At 39.7% G+C, this 19,600-nt stretch overlaps 1 protein-coding gene across 1 annotated transcript in view; it reads left to right on the top strand.

Moving 5' to 3' along the window:
• LOC103178992 (M-protein, striated muscle) overlaps positions 1-19,600 on the top strand; it is a 69,445-nt gene that overhangs the window by 6,004 nt on the left and 43,841 nt on the right. Inside the window, exons 2-9 of the mRNA XM_042333215.1 lie at positions 4,627-4,768; positions 6,936-7,061; positions 11,408-11,521; positions 12,285-12,423; positions 12,892-13,049; positions 14,697-14,789; positions 19,167-19,255; positions 19,361-19,411. Of these exons, the coding sequence (XP_042189149.1) occupies positions 4,653-4,768; positions 6,936-7,061; positions 11,408-11,521; positions 12,285-12,423; positions 12,892-13,049; positions 14,697-14,789; positions 19,167-19,255; positions 19,361-19,411 (886 nt within the window). The 5' untranslated portion in view covers positions 4,627-4,652. The remainder of the gene's footprint in view (positions 1-4,626; positions 4,769-6,935; positions 7,062-11,407; positions 11,522-12,284; positions 12,424-12,891; positions 13,050-14,696; positions 14,790-19,166; positions 19,256-19,360; positions 19,412-19,600) is intronic.

The raw sequence follows: 19,600 nt of genomic DNA, 5'->3' as shown, positions 1-19,600 counted from the left end.
TCTTTCCAGTGCTTAGTAATAATTAATGATAGATTTGTGGTGACTAGATTGCTAAGATTTCATTACTAGGAGAAGCTCATGTGACTGTACTGGGCAAGGCAGCTGTGTTGAGTTATTCTGACATAAACCAGGTGTTGTGGAAAAAACAGCTTTCAGAATTCAAGTACATTTCACTAGCAGAGAGCATGAATCATCACTGTTTTATTTATATATAAGCAGCCACTTGACCTTATATTCTGAGAGGTCAGGGTGGGAATCCTGTCATTTATAATTTGATCCTTTAATTTGCTACTGTTGAATTTAAATTATTAATTTATTTTTAGTATTGTTCATCCACTTCCTTGACTGTGCCTATGGTTACAATCCTCCTCTTTCCTTGCTCGGCATCTGACACCTTATCTGTGAAGTGCTCCAAGACTTTATCCTACCTGAATAAATACAAATTGTTGTTGTTTAATAATCAGCTTGTACCTTTTTCAGAAAGTGGGATTGCACTTAAAGTTAATGGAATCGATGTTTGATAAATTGACCCCAAACTCTATACTGTATTACTTGGATATTATATCTCTTTTCCCACCTTCCACTTTTATTTAGAGTTTTTCCCGAGCTCCTGGTCAACAATTCTCCAGATAATTTGGTCATTCACTTCATGTTTTTTTCAGGACATTGCTGTATGCAAATTGGATGCAGCAGAGTTAATCCTATGAAGCACTTTGAGACATTCCGATTATGTGATAAAGCATTAAGTCCTTGCATTTGATATAGTGTCTTTCAAATCGGGAGGATGTCTCAAGGCACTTTGCTGTCTTTACTATAAGGTATAGTGACTGTATTTTGTAGGGTAAGCATAACAGATAAGTGTTATTTTTATCATTATGCCATGATCAACGTTCACTATAATAATAAATAATCCTTGCATTTGGTATAGCACCTTATCATGTCTTTTAGAAGTTTTGAAGCGCTTCACAGAATATACTGTAAAGTCAATTGACTGTATATTGTGTGGAAGAAACTAGTCTTAGATATACCTTATCAAACATTTTTGTGTGTGGGTGGTGGGGGTGTGGGGTTGATTCTCCAACAGTGTGAATATATTTCTGTAGTCTATCAGAAAACACCAGATACATCTATAAAATGCACCTCATTTGCTGACATGTTTTATGAATACATAGAGTCACAGCACAGGAGGAACTGTGCACATTAATCCTGCATCCTTCGGTTTTCTTCATGTCACTTAAATATATTCATTTTTCAAATGTTTATCTAATTCCCTTTTAAATATGGCAACTGACCCAACTACAACCTCCACTTATGGTAACATGTTCCACATCCTAATATCTGTTTGTGTAAAGCAATTGCTGACTCTCTCCTTTTATGCTTTTAGTAACATTCTTGAATGCATGCATATCACATGAAACTATTGAACTGAAAAGTTCAGAAACTTGTTACTTAGGGAGGTGTTTCTTAAGGAAGTGGCCGATGAAATTGCAAAATGATGAGATTCGGGAAGGAGAATATAAAGTGAAATGAAAAACAAAACTGGATTAGTCAGTCTACAGGACACTGGTGGATAAATATGAGGTGAGAAAGCAAGCAAGCAAGAACTAATGTTGTATAGTTAGAGACATAAATAATAATAATCCTTACCTTTGATTAGAGCCTTTCATGGTGAGATGACATCTCAAAGCACTTTACAATACTTATTGTAAAGTGTAGTGACTGTGTATTTGGTAGGGAGAACGTATAGCATATGTCACAGGAAATAATACTGAAAATGTACAGATCACTGATCTGGCCACACCTGTTGTACAGGGTACAATTCGTGTTGCCATAATACAGTAAGGACATCTTATATTGGAGAGGTTACACTGAAGGGCAAGTAGATTAATAGCTGGAATTGGACACCTGAGTTATGAGGAGAGTCTAAGGAAGATAGGAATGTTCTCACTGAAAGGAGAAGGCTCAGAGGAGATCATATTGAAGTAATGAAGAATATAAAGGGTGTAGATGGCCTGAATCTGAATAAAATGTTTAGCATATTATTAGTCAGAAGATCTAGAAAGGGGATACAGACTCATCATCAGAAGAGGGAACGTGAACAGACAATTTAGAGTATTTTAACAACAATGTGCATTTATATAGCACCCCTCACGGAGGGTAGCACTTCAGAGTGCTTATTTTAAGCACATCATGGAAAATATATAGAATAAACTATCCAGGAGCCAGCGGAGACATTGTCTTAGTAAATGGAAGAGGGAATTAGATAGCTATTTGGCAAAGAAATGGATTGAAGGGGATTAGCAATGGTATAGTTTACGAGTTTTATATTGTGTTTATTTTGAGACGAACCACATAGATTGCAATGTTTTCCAGTCCTGTATGTTCCCATGTGACTTCTTTTAGCTCTATGCTTGGAAGCTTGATTGACATTTGTTCTCACACTAATCAACAAGAGCCACTGACATCAGCTCCAACATGAAGTGCCTTGTATCTGGTTTCAATGGAGGTTCCGATTGCAGAAGTAATCGGTCTGATAATAATGTGGAGAATGCAGTGATTTTTAATCCTGGAGCTGTCATGTTCCATGTAACAAAGCAAGACGTGGCTGTCAGCCACCAAAGACAGGGAGAAATGTGATAACGGCAATTCAACTCGAACGAGGTGACAGTGAGCAACTTTCATTAAAACCACGCATCAGTACATAACAGTGATGGAATCAAAGTATGTACAGCATGGAAACAGGCCATTCGGGACAGTGTTTATACTGTACATGTCTTCACCCATTCCTATCTCTCTTCCATACCCTTCTATTCCCCTCTCTCTCAGGTGAAAGTTTAGTTTCCTCTTGAATGCATCTATACTATTTGATTCAACCATTGCTTCGGGCAGCGAATTCTACAATCTCGCTAGCCTCTGTGTGAGCTAGTTGCTCCTAAATTCTCTTTTAGGTCCCCTAGTCACTATCATATATTTATGTCCTCCGATTACAGACTCTCCAACCAGTGGAAACAGCCTATTTATGTTAACCTAAACGTAAATGAACAACAACAAATTGCATTTACACAGCGCCTTTCACGTTGAGAAGACATCCCAAGGTGCTGGACAGTGAAGGGTTTGCACCCGAACTGGGCGTTGGAGTCAAGAGGGGTGGAGGGCAAGGAGGGTGGAGGCGGGAGGTTGATCAAAGGTACAGTCAAAGAGGAACGTCTTGAGATGGCCCATGAAGGAGGCAATCAAGGGAGCGAGTTGAGGTGATTCCAGGATAGAGTTCCAGAGGTGGGGACAGTAAGTCTCCCAAAGTCAAATGTTAGAGTTATTTATTAAACACAGTGAGACAGTTAATTGCCTCTGTCCATTTCTTGATCCCTTGTCTCTCACAGGGTATTGGGGTCTAACTTGCGGTATTGTGTAACAGATTTCTTAATCTGAAGCACTCTGAGACGCCATCCTACGTGAAAGGCGCTATATTAAATGCATGTTGTTGTTGTTTTAATATGAGGCTGCTGAAGAATTCATATCAAAGCATTCAATATATTTTTTAAAAATTCAAGAATACATTTTTCCTCACATTCAAGGTTTGTCAAATTTCATAATTCTTATTAAAAAGCTTTTAAGAAATACTGCATTTTAGATTTCTTTGTTTCTAAATCTAAGGCTATCTAATGTATTGTAATATAGTGTAAGAATATTTCAGTGCTTCAAAACGCTATTCTGAGTTTAGGGGGCTATATAAATGCAAGTTATTGTTGTAATGTAATTTACTTAGGTTTTTTTAATTCTCTTTGCTAATATTTCTCTTGGTCCTTGTATTTTTGTTTGTTCTTTGCTTTTCTCACTCCTGTTTCCCTCTATGCATTTTTTTAAAAAAAAATTTCTCCCTAAGTTCACTGCAGCTCCAAAAGATGATGTAAAGTAATCATCAAGAAGCGAAGTGCCATTGAGGCTTAGAGAAATATTTGTGACCCGGTAAACCTTAGTAGATTCTTTGTTGTTGTAAGCTCTCCGGGAAGCTATCCCACACAAAGGGCGCTATATAAATGCAAGTTTTGTTGTAGTTTCACTGGAGAAGGAAAATCTTGTGGAATGAGTGATCTCGGGACTGGAAATATTTTCCCTTATCTATAGCCGCACCAGGGATCCTTGTAAATATATTAGGATACTTATAGAAATGGCAGGCACAAACGACTCTCTATACTAACTATTCTCCGTCACCTGAATACGATTTGGATGGAGATGTAAATAGCAGGATTAGAAGACTGATTCTCCAAATTTGTTGTCTAAATGTATCGCTTTGATAACAATAATAATCCTTGCATTTGATATAGCGCCTTATCACATCTTCAAGACATTTCAAAGCACTGCATAGAATATACTAATAAGTGAATTGACTGTACACTTTAAACAATACTCTCAGGAGGAACGAGGTAACCTGAAAGTTGTATGTTTTGTAAGCGCTCTGAGACGCCGTCCGGCGAGGAGGGCGCTATATAAATCCAAGTTGTTGTTGTTGTTAAAAGCGAAAGGATCCATTTAATCAATATTTTGCGCTTGGCAAACAATTCGGAGACACTCGTTTCCAGGACATTCATATCTATATGTAATAATTTGTATGGATTTTGTTTTCAGATTTGGGAACAGGCAGGCCAGGCACCATGGCATCAAAGGTGGTACCGTTTTACCAATCGAAGCACAAACACTATGACTATAACTACCGCAGTCTTGATACCCGCTCCATGGTCAAGCAATACAGCAGCAGCTCCAGACGCAGGTGAGGAGCTGAGAGCTCTCTTCCCACAGGAATAACTTGCAGGATAACAGTTGGTGGGAGATAATAGGATTGAAAATAGGAGCATTTTTGCCAACTGAGTAATCTCTGCAATAAATGTGACTTCTAGATTGTGACTGAGAAACGGAAATCACTCTCAGGATTGCTATCCTCCTTTCTGGACGTTTTTTGATTGAAGCAAAGATTTGGAAATCAAACCATTGGCCTCTAAATGCCTGTCATCAGGATCATGGTCTCTTTTGTAAATTGTGGTGAATGGGGTTAAAGTGGGGGAGTAGGAGACGGAGTGGAACTAGTTGGATAGCTCTTTCAAAGAGCCGGCACAGGCACAATGGGCTGAATGGCCTGCTTCTGTGCTGAATGGTTCTATGAATTTGGTGGGGTATCCTGAAATTACTCCAAACTGGAATTTGGAATTACCGCACAGAATTTTTTTTGTGAATGTTATAACTTCAATCACAAAATGACTGACAAACTGTATGAGCACAGATCACTTGAAACACAGCTCATATGAACAGCAAATTATATTTTGAATGTAATATGAATGTAATAATGTACATATGAATACAAGAATGTACAGAATCGACTGTGTAAACTTGCCCAATTCCATTCTGTATTTTTATATCTTTTTTGCCAAATAGTTAACTGATTGAATAAAGCGAGAGCTACAATGCTCTGTGGCAGTGAGTAAAGTAAACCAGATGTTGGGGTGTATTAAAAGATCAATAGCAAGCCGAAATAGTGGTGTAATCCTGCCACTGTATAAATCATTCATGAGTCCATATTTAGAGTACTGTGTACAGTTCTGGTCGCCGCAGTATAAATAGGAAATGGGCGAAATCGAGAGGATACAGAGGAGGGCAGCCAAAATGATTGAGGGAATGGAAGAACTGGACTATGAGGAGCGATGTACTAAAAATTGGGCATGTTCACGCTGGAAAAGAGATGACTGAGAGGTGACATGACTGATGTCTAAGATTCTAAAGGGGCTAGACAATGTCGAACATGACGGGCTATTTCAACTTGTCCAGTATAGTAGAACCAGAGGACATGGCCTGCGATTGAAGGGGGTAAATTCAGAACAAACCTACGGAAACATTATTTCAGTGAGTGAATAGTGAACCTGTGGAACAGGCTCCCTAGGGAGACAGTTGAAGCAGAAAGTGTTTTCTGTTAGGAAATAATATTGTGGGATATAGTACATAGGTAGTTCGGGACATATGTGCATGCGACCGCCAGGAAGGTGGAAACCGAACTAGATGGACCTTGGTCTTTTTTTCTTCTAGCATTTTTTACGTTCTTATATGTTGTAATTCCTTCTTTAATTTGCTGTGACAATCTTCTTCCACAGATCTTGAGATAAACTATCCAACACACTCGCTGTTCTCTTCGTATATTAATTAAACCTGAATTCTCGGTTCATCTTCTCTATTCTAATTTTGAGTCGATGTTCCTTTGTTCTAGACCCTTTGAATGTGTTCAACACACTGGGGTCTAAAATGCTTTCAAGGAATCCAAAAGTATTTCGTAGCAATTAGCAGGAATAATAATAATAATAATCCTTGCATTTGATATAGCTCTTTACCACATCTTTGACACGTCTCAAAGCGCTTCACAGAATATACTGTAAAGTGAATTGACTGTGTATTTTGTGGGAATGACCTCTGTTGTGATCTACTCTCAGAGCAGAGCTCCCAAAATATTGCAGTTTTGTAAGATGTTTTGACGTGTTTAGGCGCTGCGTCTAAATAGACGGATTATTATTGGCAAAACGTATTTCTGGTTACCGGAAGGAGTCCGCATTCAGAGTCATTAAGGAAACCTGTTTAAATTGTCACATTTTAGATCCATTTATTAGAGTTCAAATTATCTAATAATAATAATAATTTATCTGCACACGTTAGGACATAGAATACTTTGAGAAGATCTCCTGCAAGGTTGTTCCTCTCCACTTTGAATGTCCCCAACTTCTGCACACTTGCTAAGTAACTCAATGTCTAATTACACCCATCGATTTAGTTCCCGTCATTGTGCCATCTTTGACGTAAAGTTTCCTTCCTGTCATGCGGAGACCAGAATTGAACGCAAATGTGTTTTTTTGCTGTTTTTTCAAACACAAAATCACTCACTTTCTTTTCGACTTCTTAAGGGCGGCATCAACAATCGAAGCTTCTTCGGCCAGAGTTTTATCTCAGTCTGGCAGGTTCAGCCCTCGTGTTAAAAGAGTTTGCAGATGCCTTGAGGACGAATATACCGTGCCTCGATTTAGGAACAGGTATCTTGAAGTACTGCAATAACATGCTACTGAGGAAAGAGCAGGGATTAAAGTTGCTTAGCTCCAGTGGATGAGCTGATGTCTTCATTTGCTTGATGGACTGAATGGCCTCCTTCGCTGACTCTTTCTGTAATTCTATTGCTCTGTGGGTTCTGTACATTCATTTCTCATAATAAGTAACCATTTCAATGAGCAAGTAGCACACACGTGGAACCCTCTTTCTGATTTGAATACTCTTAACCATGATGATGGATTTCCCCTATGTGTCGGTCACCCACCTGACCAACAAAATGTGGTATACAATATTGCAAATAGATTGCTATTTTTAATGATTGGAGTACATTGACATCTTCAAAGAAAACCTTTTATAAAATGCAGATTATTAATGCCTTGAACACGTGTCACCAACCATTCCTTCCTCCTATACCCTTCTATTCTCCTTTCCCCCATGTGAAGGTTTAGCTTCCTCTTGAAAGCATCTACACTATCTGATTCAAGACACTAAACAAAAACAATTGAATTTTGAAACTAGAATTAATTTGGTCAGCAGCTAATAGCTATCAGTAATTCATAAAGGAGTGTATGCTAAAAATATACTAAAAATATATACTAAAAAGCTATTTGCTTGAGCATGAGAAATAGCCAGAGATGGAAACATACTGCAAGGGCTCTGTGGCTCTTAAAGGAACATTATACAATTAATGATTAATGTTTAACAATATCTAACACCTCATATGCACTGGAGAGAGACCATTATGTCACTGTAGTTTTACCATTACTGTTGAAGTAGTTTCTATTAAGTGTTGGGTCACGACCTCAGCTTGACAAGTCAGTAACACTTTTGCCTTTAGGTCGGAAAGTTGTAGGTTTCAAGTCCCACATAACAATCCTTGATACCAGTCACATCCACCACATTCCTTCAAGTAAAACCACTGGGACACAGACAAGAAATAATAATACAAACAATAAATAAACAAATAAACACATAAAAAACAAATAAACAAATAAATAAGATAATAAAATAACAATAATAAAGCACTCTGAGATAATAATAATAATAATCCTTGCATTTGATATAGCGCTTTTCACGTCGGGAGGGCGTCCCAAAGCGCTTCACAGAACACACTGTAAAGTGAATTGACTGTATATTTGTGGGCGAACGCGGCAGCCAATTGCGCACAGCAATGTCCCACAAACAGTCGTAGATTGAAAATGACCAATTTATTATTGTTTGGGTTTTGGAGGGATTATTATTAGGCGTGTGGAGTAAGGAAACTTGCCCAAGGTTTTGCCCTGCCTGGAATTGAACTCAGGTCTCTCGCTTGCAAAGCGAGTGCTCTAACCACTGAGCTACAGGACTCCACGATGCTGTCTGCATGAAGGGTGCTAAATAAATGCAAGTTGTTGTGGTAACCCTTTGATGCAGTGCCTTTCACATCGGGAGAACATCTCAAAAGCACGTTGTGAGATTTACTGCAAACTGTATTTTATAGACGAACGCGACAACCAATTTGTGCATATTAATGTCCAACAAAGATCCGTGAAGTGAATGACCAATTTCATCTGGGAGATTGTTGGTCAGGACATCAAGAGAAACATCCTTCTCTTTTCGAATCATACCATGGATTCTTTAACATCCACCTGAATAGTCAGATGAAATCATTTGGTTTTACATATCATTTGAAGTATCATTGCTGAGTCCAAACCACTACTTATATCTATTAAAGTCTTCCAATCTGAAATAAGATACCGGAGAAGCAAACTACTGACCTTGGCAATGTGAGCTTGCAATAGGAGTTGTGGGTTATGAGTAAATTTGTTGAACAGCGGACAGTAATATGGGCCTTGGCGTCTGTCAGGCTCCACAAAGTTGCTGTCGATGGGAGAATTTCCCTCCTGCCCCCGGTGGTGGGATTGGGATTGGCTTTGAAGTGGCATGGCTAGAATCGCAGAGGTCAGCAGCTGACCTGGGGTGGCTGCTCGATGTGCCAAATGTTGTCAAATTGCTCAGCTGTTACTGTGGCACAGCTTGGCTGGCGAGGGTCACTGATGGATGTCACTCTGCACAGCACCAAAGCTTTTCATGGCCTTAAGGAAGCTACAGCCTGCGATTTAAATTTAAGCTCTACTCTAAAATAGTTCCAGAAATAACCCCAACTTTTTTTTAATGAAAGTACCTTCCAAGTTCTTAACTGGGGTGTTGACATTATAGACTGTGCCTTTGGCCACACTCCCACCCAACTCCTCCTATCTTCCACTGTTGATTCCAACCCCCAACTCGGGTGCAAACCCTGAACTGTCCAGCGCCTTGTGACGTCTATCCAATGTGACGGCGCTATACAAATATAATTTGTTGTTATTGTTATAGAGCTAAATCTTTCTGAAATGACATGTGAATTATTCAATAGAGAAGGGAGTTTCTCCCAGTGTGCTGTAAAACAATAAAATTGGTCATTCACTTCATAGCTTTTTGTGGGATATGACTGTGTACAAATTGGCTGCCACATTTGCTGACAAACATACAGTCCCTACTCTTCACAGTTAAATTCTATGAAACACTTGGAGACATCTTGATGAGGTTTAATCAATTCATTTATTGAGGTTTACATTAAAGGAGTCCACCTGGCCCATCATGTCATTGATGCTCATCTACCACTGAAGATATCTATTTTAATCCATTCCCTTGCTATTTTCCTGTAATTTTTTTTACAAAATCATCAACTAATCATCCATTTCCCTTCACAATGCTGGTATGGACTCAGCTTCAACAGTTACTTGTGGTAAGGCATTGCGCAATTCTAACTTGTTTTTGTTTAAAAAAGGCTCTTTTTTCTTTCTGGCAATAACCCTAGCTTGGTTACACCCAAAATATTGACCTAACTTTCTTCTGCAGATGTTGATCAGCCTGCTGTGTGTTTCCATTGCTTTAACTTGTTCTATTTCAGATTCACAGCATTCATAGTTCTTCTTTGCCTGACAAACTAGTCTGTTTAGAGATTCCTTCTTCCTGCAGATCTCAGTCAGTCTCTGGTAAGGACCAAAGACCTGAAAATTTCTCATGTCTTCTGAGTCTTAAGACCATGGTTTTAAAATTTACGGTTGTGCGGAACATTGGAAAGCAATTTTAAAATCAGTCTTGATATGGAAACCGATTTGCCGCAGAACTTAGAAACCACAGAAATTGACAGCACAGAAGAAGGCCATTCAGCCCAAGAGCTGTGTTGGCTCTTTTAAAGGACAATCATTTTATCTGCGTTTTTCCCAAATCCCTGAATTTCACTCCTTGTAGAAGAGCTGTAGAAAATTCAGCTTCTAAATTCTGAAGTTGTTTTCCAAAATTCTGCACGATCTTAAGGTTTCATAATAAACATGATGTGTTCCAGGCTCCAGCTCTCCACCGCCCCACACCAACATGTCAAACCCATATGATTGATACAGAGTTCAATGCTTTTATATACCATTTTCAATGGTATTGAAAACGTAAACCCAGAATAATACTTTAAAATGCACCAAGACAGGAGAACAAGAAAACACTGGTTTAGATATTGCAAAGGGCAATTTCAGGACAGACACCAGGAAGTCTTTCTTTACCCACAGGGTAATTAACAACTGCAACAGGTTGCCAGGAAGGGTGGATGAGGCCAGGACACTGGACTCTTTAAGAAAACAGTTTCATGTGTGTTGAGAGGACAATCGGGTGGGTATTTTGGAGGGATGAAATCAAATGAGATAAAGGGCTTTTCTCATCTGAACCAATTTTACAATCTTAAATATGAATCCATTTTCTTCCATACTGTTATAAACATGTCAACACAATTCTGTCAACACAACAGAATTGAAATCTGGGTTATTCTGATTTAGAATGGAGGTTTAGAGGAGGTAAATGTTGTGCATCTAATTGCAGTGCTTTGGAATTAAATGCACTTAAAATGTGTGACCGAAGCTTTCTTATCTTAATGTTATTTACAATATTGTGTTATTTGTTTAGGGTAGTGTTATGTGTTTTATCTTACTTTAATGTCAATCCAATTTATAACAAAGAGCTTGATATCCACGCTAATCAGACTCCTGTTGATGATGCGTCATTGTGTATGATTGTGTGTGTGTTGCTCTGCTCTCTAACTGTCTGCGTGTTTGTGTTTGTTGGTCTGTGTCTGCTTCTCTGACTGTGTTTTTATATGTGTACATGTGTTCTCTTGAATCTTATATCTTCATCTGCCGGTTCAGCACAACTAAAAACCTATCCGCAACATCGCAGCTCGACTTGACTTCTGCATCGCATAGTTGGGATGCGGATATGAGGCTTTTTGCTTTGTTTTTAAAAAAATCTCTTTTCACTTGATAAGGGAACTTTCAAAAGTCGAAGGAGCTTCAGAACAACTCTGTCCTCATGCAAAAAGAATCTGCAGTTGCTTTGGGCAAGAAGTTCATGAACATGTTGCACCCTCCTTAAGGATCAGGTATAACTGATGTTCTATACTGACGCGTTACTGTTACCTACATACAAGAGTATTCCATTAAGAGAAAGTAACAAAAATTATTACTTTTAGCAATTTTATACGATAGATCCCAGTGTTCTCACTTGAGAACTACTTTGCAGTCTTGAAAGGAGACATCTCAAGAGGGGATCTTATAGAGGTAGGTAATATTTTAAACGGTATCGAGAGAGTAAACGTAAAACTGTATTTTTGGATTCATCCTGAGCCGAACAGGAGACCACAGGTTTAGGACAGACACCTGGCAACATTCCTTTATCAAAAGGGTAATACCGACTGTGCCCAAGACACTGGATTCATCGAAGAAACAGCTTGACGGGCAATAGGACACTCCGGTCTGCTCCTTATCCCCTGCCCGGCCCAACCCACAATCTGCGGTCAGGTCTTCAGCCTTTCTGGCCCCGCCTTTTGTAACTCCACCCCACAGTACCTTCACCTCGTCCCTTCCCTTACCTCTTTCAAAGCCTGTCTCAAGACCCTCCTCTTTGAGTGCACTTTCGGTCACCCTCCTAACTGTATCGTCCCTGCCCTCCACCACTCCTGATCCCAACCCCCAGCTCGGGTCCAAATCCCTGAGTGTCCAGCACCTTGGTATGTCCTCCCGACGTGAAAGGTGCTGTACAAATGTAATTTGTTGTTGTGGTGTGGTTGATAGTAGCGTGGGTATAAAATCAAATGGTTGTGAAGGGACTTGTTGACCTGAATTTCTCTTGTGATCTTGTGACAGGAGCCATGAGGAGTTGCACCAGGCCTCCGCTTCTAAAGGAATGATGTACCACACAGAGCTACGCCAGATGCAGCAAGAACTCAGCAAGAGCAGACATGTCACCCGAGAACAGTTGGACATGTTGGCTTTCCACAGGATGGTAAGTCCTCATCAGACCATTGATTTGTTGAGTCCTGTAGATCAGTGGTTAGAACACTCACCTTGCAAGCGAGGGACCTGGGTTGAATTCCTGGCAAGACGAAACGGTGGGCAAGTTTCCTTACTTTCACACGCCTCTGTTTACCTAGCAGTAAGTAGGAACCTGTTTTTTAGTCAATTGGTGGATCGCTTTTCCGGGGGTAATAATTCCTTCACACAAAAAAAATTGGTCATTTCAATCCATAACTATTTGTGGGATACTGTTGTGCAATTGGCTGCTGCGTTTTGCCCACAAAATACAGTCAATTCACTTTTACATTCTGTGAAGTGCTTTGAGACATCTCGAAAACGTGATAAGGCACTATATCAAAAGCAAGGATTATTATTATCAAGTTGAACATAACAACTCTCATTTCGAGATGACTTTTAACGATGTGTTTTGTTTCTCCGCTTAATTGTGTGAAAACAGGAAGAGGAAAGGGCAACTGTGCAGAGACTGCTCTGCGAAGACGCCATAAGCCGGGCTCCTGAATTTCTTGTCAGGTTGAGGTCCCACACCGTGTGGGAGAAATCATACGTGAAATTGTTCTGCACCGTGCAAGGGTTTCCTATGCCACAGGTTAGATGGTAAGTCAATTGGGGGGAAGGGAATGATTTCAGGAAGTGCAGAGCTGAAACTTGACTTTTCTTGTGGGAATTTGGTGTGGAGTTTCTGCTCAGTGCAGAGCTTATGCTGTTACTCAAGATTGTTATTATCTTACAAAGACACACCTATTGGAGTAAGAGTAGTTTGGCTGCGGCTGTAAGGATGGAATGCGGAATTAGTTCTTCTGTTTATAATGCTGCTTTCCAAAGCTGTTACAATCCAATGGCTTAACTTGAAAATTTCCATAGGACTTTTCGAAGCAGATTTTTCAGAAAGGACGCAAGACTAGGAATGTTAGGAAGTTACATGGATTCTTAGGTCATTAGTGGTTGAGTAAATCACACTGGAGCCTTCTAATCCTGTAATGACCTGATAATCTGTAAACAATGTTGTTTGAGGGATAATGCTAGGGTGTAAGATTTTGTGTAGGAAGCTTTGTATGATAATCCAGAAAACACCCACTCAATCGATTGTACTGATCTGAAAGATCCAGCTCATTCAGAACTCTGTCGCCCACATACTGACCCGGACCAAACTCCGTACTCACATCTCACCAGTTCTGGCCAGGCTCCACTGGCTCCCCATCACCAAACAGATCTATTCACTCTCTGGCACCTCCATATCTCTCCGACCTCCTCACTACCCAATCCAACACCTTCGCTCGACTGGCACCAGCCTCCTGTTTATCCCTCGCACCCTCCGCCTCACAATCAGAGGTTGCGCTTTTAGCGACCACGCCCCGAAGATCTAGAACACTCTCCCTCAATCCCTCTGGCTTGCCCACTCTCTCCCCTTTTTCCAGTCCCATTTGAAAACCTTCCTCTTCGACCGTGCTTACAGCCACCTTCCCCCTCCGGCTTGGTCAGGCTCCACCACTGTTAAGCGCTCTGATACATTACTCTATGTGGAAGTGCTGCATAAGTGCAAGTTGTTGTGGTTGTACCATAACTTTAACATAACTTCGTACCATAACTTTATTACCTCTTTGACCGCATTTTCAGTTATCTTTCATTTTCCCATCACCTTGCGCCCCAGGCCCTGGCTCAGATGCCTAAACTACAGTGTGAGGCCCTTTGAGACACTCTCCCGACATGAAAGATCCTGTATAAATATAAATAGTCTCTATTGTATTTAATGAGGCATCACCTCCAGTAGCCAGTTAATAATTAAAGAATTTTGATTATTTTCTTAAATGTACAGATCCACAGTACCTAATATCCATATTTATAAAAATCCTTGCATTTGATGTAATAGCTTATTAAGTCAAAATAACTCAAAACACAGATTTTTCTAGAGAGTGACTGGCTATTTTATAGGCAAATGCAGCGGTCAGTTTGCATATTGACATCTGTTTAACATCTCATTCGAAGAACAGTACACTGAGCAATGCAGCACACCACAGCACTGTATTGGAGTGTCAGCTTTGACTCCAATGGTTCAAAACCCCAGCATGGGAACTCAACTCTCCACCTTATGTCTCAGAGGCCATCTGAGCCAGCCTGACACATTAGCAGGAATGGAAGGGAAGCTGAGAGCAAGGTTGTTGCGTTAATTCTGTATTTATACACAATGTGGAAACGATTTATGAAACCAGAACACCTGAATTATTTGTGGGTTTTTTTCTGTAGGTATAAGGATGACGTTATCATTGGGACAGCGAGCGAGCCAGGCAAATACAGGATTGACAGCTACTACGGAGTCCACTCTTTGGAAATTAGTAGGTGAGATTACACATGAGAACATAAGTGAGCTTGGGACAAGAGCCATCTAAAATATTCTGTCGAAAGATTCTGTAGTATCTGCTTTATGTCCCACAGTAAGACCCACCACTAGCGATGCTCTGGGAATTGAATGATAGCTGGGGGGTAAAGTCACTTGTTGACTGGTAAAGAAAGATCCCACATCTCGGGCACAGCTCAGGGATGTTTGGAGGGTTTAATGTTAACTCTAAGTCTGTTGCTCTGACCGGCTTTCAGGTGTTTCCATCTTTAAAAGAAATAATAAGTAAATAATTTGGTCACTCGATCCATGATGCGCCGTGTTTCGCCCACAAAGTACACAGTCACTCCACTTTACAGTATATTCTGTGAAGTGCTTTGAGACTCCTCGAAGACGTGATAAGGCGCTATATCAAATGCAAGGATTATTATTATTATTTGTCATGCACTCTAACACATCCGTCTGATTTCTGATGGGGGGAGCTGATGAAGGGAAGTGGATGGGGCCAAACGATGGCTTGGAATGATAATTTTATGGTAGGTTTTGAAGGCTGGAAGCATCGGGCAAGGTAGTGGGAATTCGGGATGGCGTTCCAGGGAGTGGGGACAAAATGGTTGAAAGTTCACCCACCTGTAGTGGGCAGACAACCCAACTCTATCCCGTTTTATTTTAATGATGTATGAATATCATTGTGAACAGCGTTTTATTGTTGCCTGTGAATTATATTCAGTCACTGGAATAATTCTCTGATATGTGGTCATTTAATGATTTTTGTGAACATGTCTGATTCTCAGCTGGTCAGAACAATTTCCTACCTTGGAGGGGTTAGTTTAAATGGATCTTGTGAATCCAAGACGTGTACCACAAGAGCAGGTAAATTTACCAGCCAACAGGAAATAAGATGTTCTGAATTACCAAGATCAGAACATATATCAATGATCTGAGAATTATCCATTCTATTCTTACCCAAAGCAAAATATTACAGAATCTAATAAAAATGATAATCCTTGCATTTGGTATAGCCTTACCATGTTGTTGAGACGTCTCAAAGCGCTTCACAGAATATATTGTAAGTGGAGTGACTGTGTATTTTGTCGGTGAAACGCAGCAGCCAATTCCGAACAGCAGTGTCCCATAAGCAGTCATGGATTGTGTGACAAATGTTTTTTGGAAGGACTATTATCCTACTTTTTTTTAATAAGTATATAATGAAGAGCACTAATATATTAGCTCTCTACACATGTGCTCATGCAGGATTGGCAGAACCCACACATTAAACCCCACATATTTCTCTGAAGTCTCCTCTCCTTCTGACGTGGAAGGAAGATGTAATCTGCTTTCCTCATTCGCAACATGGACCTTGTGAATCCCACCAAATTTGCTGAGCTGTCTGCCATCTGCTCCCTGCTCATTTTCAGCAGACTGGAATCTCTTGGCAATCTCCCTGTTGCTAAAGTGATGTCAAGGCGGTGATTCGAAACCCCTCTTAACCTCTTCTATCTAAGTCTGTCCTGTCGCTTTCAAAAATATCCGATGATGTGTAAGATTTTGACATCTGTCTGCATAAAAATAAAGTCAGCAATTCTTTGCTCTGTTATCCACACCCTTTAAAGAAAAACTGAAAATTGTCTTTTAATGATTTCATGCAATTGTGCTAAAGCTACGACTATACCTAGATCCTATTTTACATACAAAATCCCAACTTTTCTGAGAATGACATAATTCTGGCCAACTGCATCTGCGTTATCTTAGGAAATATAATTCCAGGGGAAATTGTGTACACTACAATATATTAGGTTATGGTATTTGTAAACTGGATTTCATATGTCAATACAAAATTAGTTTGTGAATATCAAAAGCTGCCTAATTTGCAATATTTATTTGCAAAAACAACTAATTATAAGGAATAATAATGCATTTTATATAGCACCTTTCACATCAGGAGGATGTCGCAAAGTGCATTACAGGATTGACTGTATAAAATAAGTGACTTGTATTTTGTAGGCAAGTAATGGCAGCCAATTTGTACACAGCAGCGTCCCATGAATAGCCATGAAGTGAATGACCAATCTTATCTGGGAGGATTATTAGCTGGGACTCCAGGAGAAACTCCCTTCTCTTTTTAATTGATTCTATGGGAACTTTCCGAGGCAGACAGACGGGACCTTGGTTTAAATGTGTCATCTGACAATGCAACATCATTACTCTGCATCAGAAGTTTGTAATGAAGGGACTTCCTGTGAGTTTGGCACAAGGCACTTCCACTTACTGGCTGCAGACTTCATCTCATTTTATCCATTTGTTCAGACAATTTTAATACTTGAACATTAACTTTACATTTTCTTGTGAGGGGGTCCAATTATTTAGACATTTTAATGTACGTAAGGTTAAAGGAGAAGGGAGTTTCTCCTTGTGTCCTGGCCAACCATCCCCCAGGTAAAATTAATGATTCACTTCATGTCTGTTTGTGGGATATTGCTGTGCACAAATTGACTGCCGCATTCGCCTACAATTATGCAGTCACTCCACTGTACAGTAAAGACCCGTGAAGCACTTTGAGAAGTCTCAACAATGTGATAAGGCACTGTGTCAAACGCAAGGATTATTATAAAATGTAACTGGGGTTTTGTTTTGGCTGAGGGAACTAAGACACCTGTGTGTAGTTGATCATGGCTGAAGCTCTTGTTAGCACCTGGCAAGTGCAGTTTTGCTGAAGACATGACATGTCCTGACGTTGGAAACAATGTTGGAAACAGCTTCACTGGTATAAATCCTACGTGAGTTAGGCACATATATTGGCTCCTGCATTTCCATCTAGTGGTAGATACTGGAATGCTTGAGACTGGTCAGGCAGAAACAGTATCATTAATCATACAAAGGACACATGGTGAATGACATAGATTTTTCAGTGTACTGCACAGTAACATGATCCTAATCAAATCATTGCAGCACAGCAAGTCTAAGTCCTGAGATAATCCAGTATATCTTTATTGGAGACTTGAGGCTGCAAATACACACGGCGTAAATAAGAACAGGACACGTTTCATGTCTTGATCTTCACAAACAATTTATAGCCTGAATATTTCAAATCAGTCTCAACTCAAAGAAGGCTGAGGTTGCTTTCATATATTTTATAGGTCACTGGGGGATAGATATTTCTCAGTTGGTAGCTGCTGCACAAATGATTGACAGTACCTTTTTTGAGTGTGTAACTCCTAACTCTTGATCATGTTAAAAGTCTCAGGAAATTTCTCGTCCATTATTTTATGCTACATCAACTTAATCAAGACTCAACTTAACCACCATCCAAATCCATAATTATCACATTTGAATGTTTAAAAACAATCGTTTGTTAGATTTTCTTGATGGGTTCAAGGAGCTCTGGGTATTTACTTGGTATTGATTAAATTCAATACGTTTGTATCAAAATACATAACAAAGTTATTGAATTTCATCAATCTTGGATTTTATCTGGAATTGGGATTTTATTGGGGGTACTGCTGAAATTTAACTAGCTAAAACCGCATAGCTTATCTTTGGGATCACTGTCTGGCAATATTTCATTGCCAGGCACGCCACTTTGAAGCCAGTTCCAACCCATGGAGACCCTGCCTTACTGCCATCCTCCACAGCTCAAACACATGCCTACTCATTGTAGGATTCCACCAGTTGGAGGTGCAAAGTTTCAGCAGGAGCTGCTTACCTCTCTGGTTTCCAACCAGGGTAGAACCCAAGCCCTGGATACATAAATAATATACTGAATAATAGATCACTTAATGCATCTCTACCCTTGCATTTTTAAAGATCTACTCTCTTTCGAGAATTAGTTAAGTCATGTTCATAGTCAAAACTCTAACATTAAGACTAATTGTTATTAAAAAGGGCCACAAAGAGGAAGATTGTTTTATCAGTTGCATGGTTAGTCATCATTGTGTTAAATATTTTAAAAAGATTTCAAAAATCAGCCCATTATAATAGGGAAGAACAATATCATCTCATTATAATGGGAAATCACATTGTACACGCACATTGTCAGTGTGCTAAACATACTACCACCTTCCAGAGTCAGACCCTGATGGATAATACCAGCAATAAATGTAATAGATACTAGTTCAAATCAAGCACAAGTTCAGAACTTGCTGATAGAACAGGGAGTGGAGGGAGTAGGGAAGGGCTGGAAGACTTGAGACGGATTATTCCCTGAAGCAGCACTTTGCTGGTGAATGAGCAGACTGACCTTTCCTTCTCTCTAAGTTTCAATACTCCTTCCATTGAGTAAATTGAGTAAATATAGGGTAAATTGTTATAGCTTATGATTTTTATGATGTATGAATAATGAACTCTGTCATTACTAATAAAAAATTATTGTTCCTTTCCAGATGTGAGTTTAGTGACACTGCTCAGTACACTGCAGTGGCATTCAACATCCACGGACAGACATCGACAAATGCCACTCTCATTGTGAAACGTGAGTCTCAAAGCCAACTCGCTGTCATCCTTTCTGACCCAATTTTACAGCTACTCGCTGGTTTCCATTTCCTGATTAACAATTTCAATTGTTGTGCACTTTAAGGTTTCAGAGGGGAAGAAGAGCCTTACCATTCTGTTCTACTCCCTGTGAAACGTAAGTGACTGTTTGTACAGCAGTGTGGCTCTTTTTAATGAAGGTATATGTTACATTTACATTTTTCACCCACTTTGGAAACCTCAATGAGTTTCTCTCTTCTCCTCACCCCCTCCACTGCCATCCCAAATGCACTGACTCTTGCTGGGAACAGTAACACATATAACGGATTCCCTCCTGTACAGCAAC

The sequence above is a fragment of the Callorhinchus milii genome, unplaced genomic scaffold, assembly GCF_018977255.1.
Source record: "Callorhinchus milii isolate IMCB2004 unplaced genomic scaffold, IMCB_Cmil_1.0 Scaffold3, whole genome shotgun sequence".
Taxonomy (NCBI): domain Eukaryota; kingdom Metazoa; phylum Chordata; class Chondrichthyes; order Chimaeriformes; family Callorhinchidae; genus Callorhinchus; species Callorhinchus milii.
Note: the sequence above shows the minus strand (reverse complement) of the source record. Positions and strands in the feature narration are given on the sequence as shown.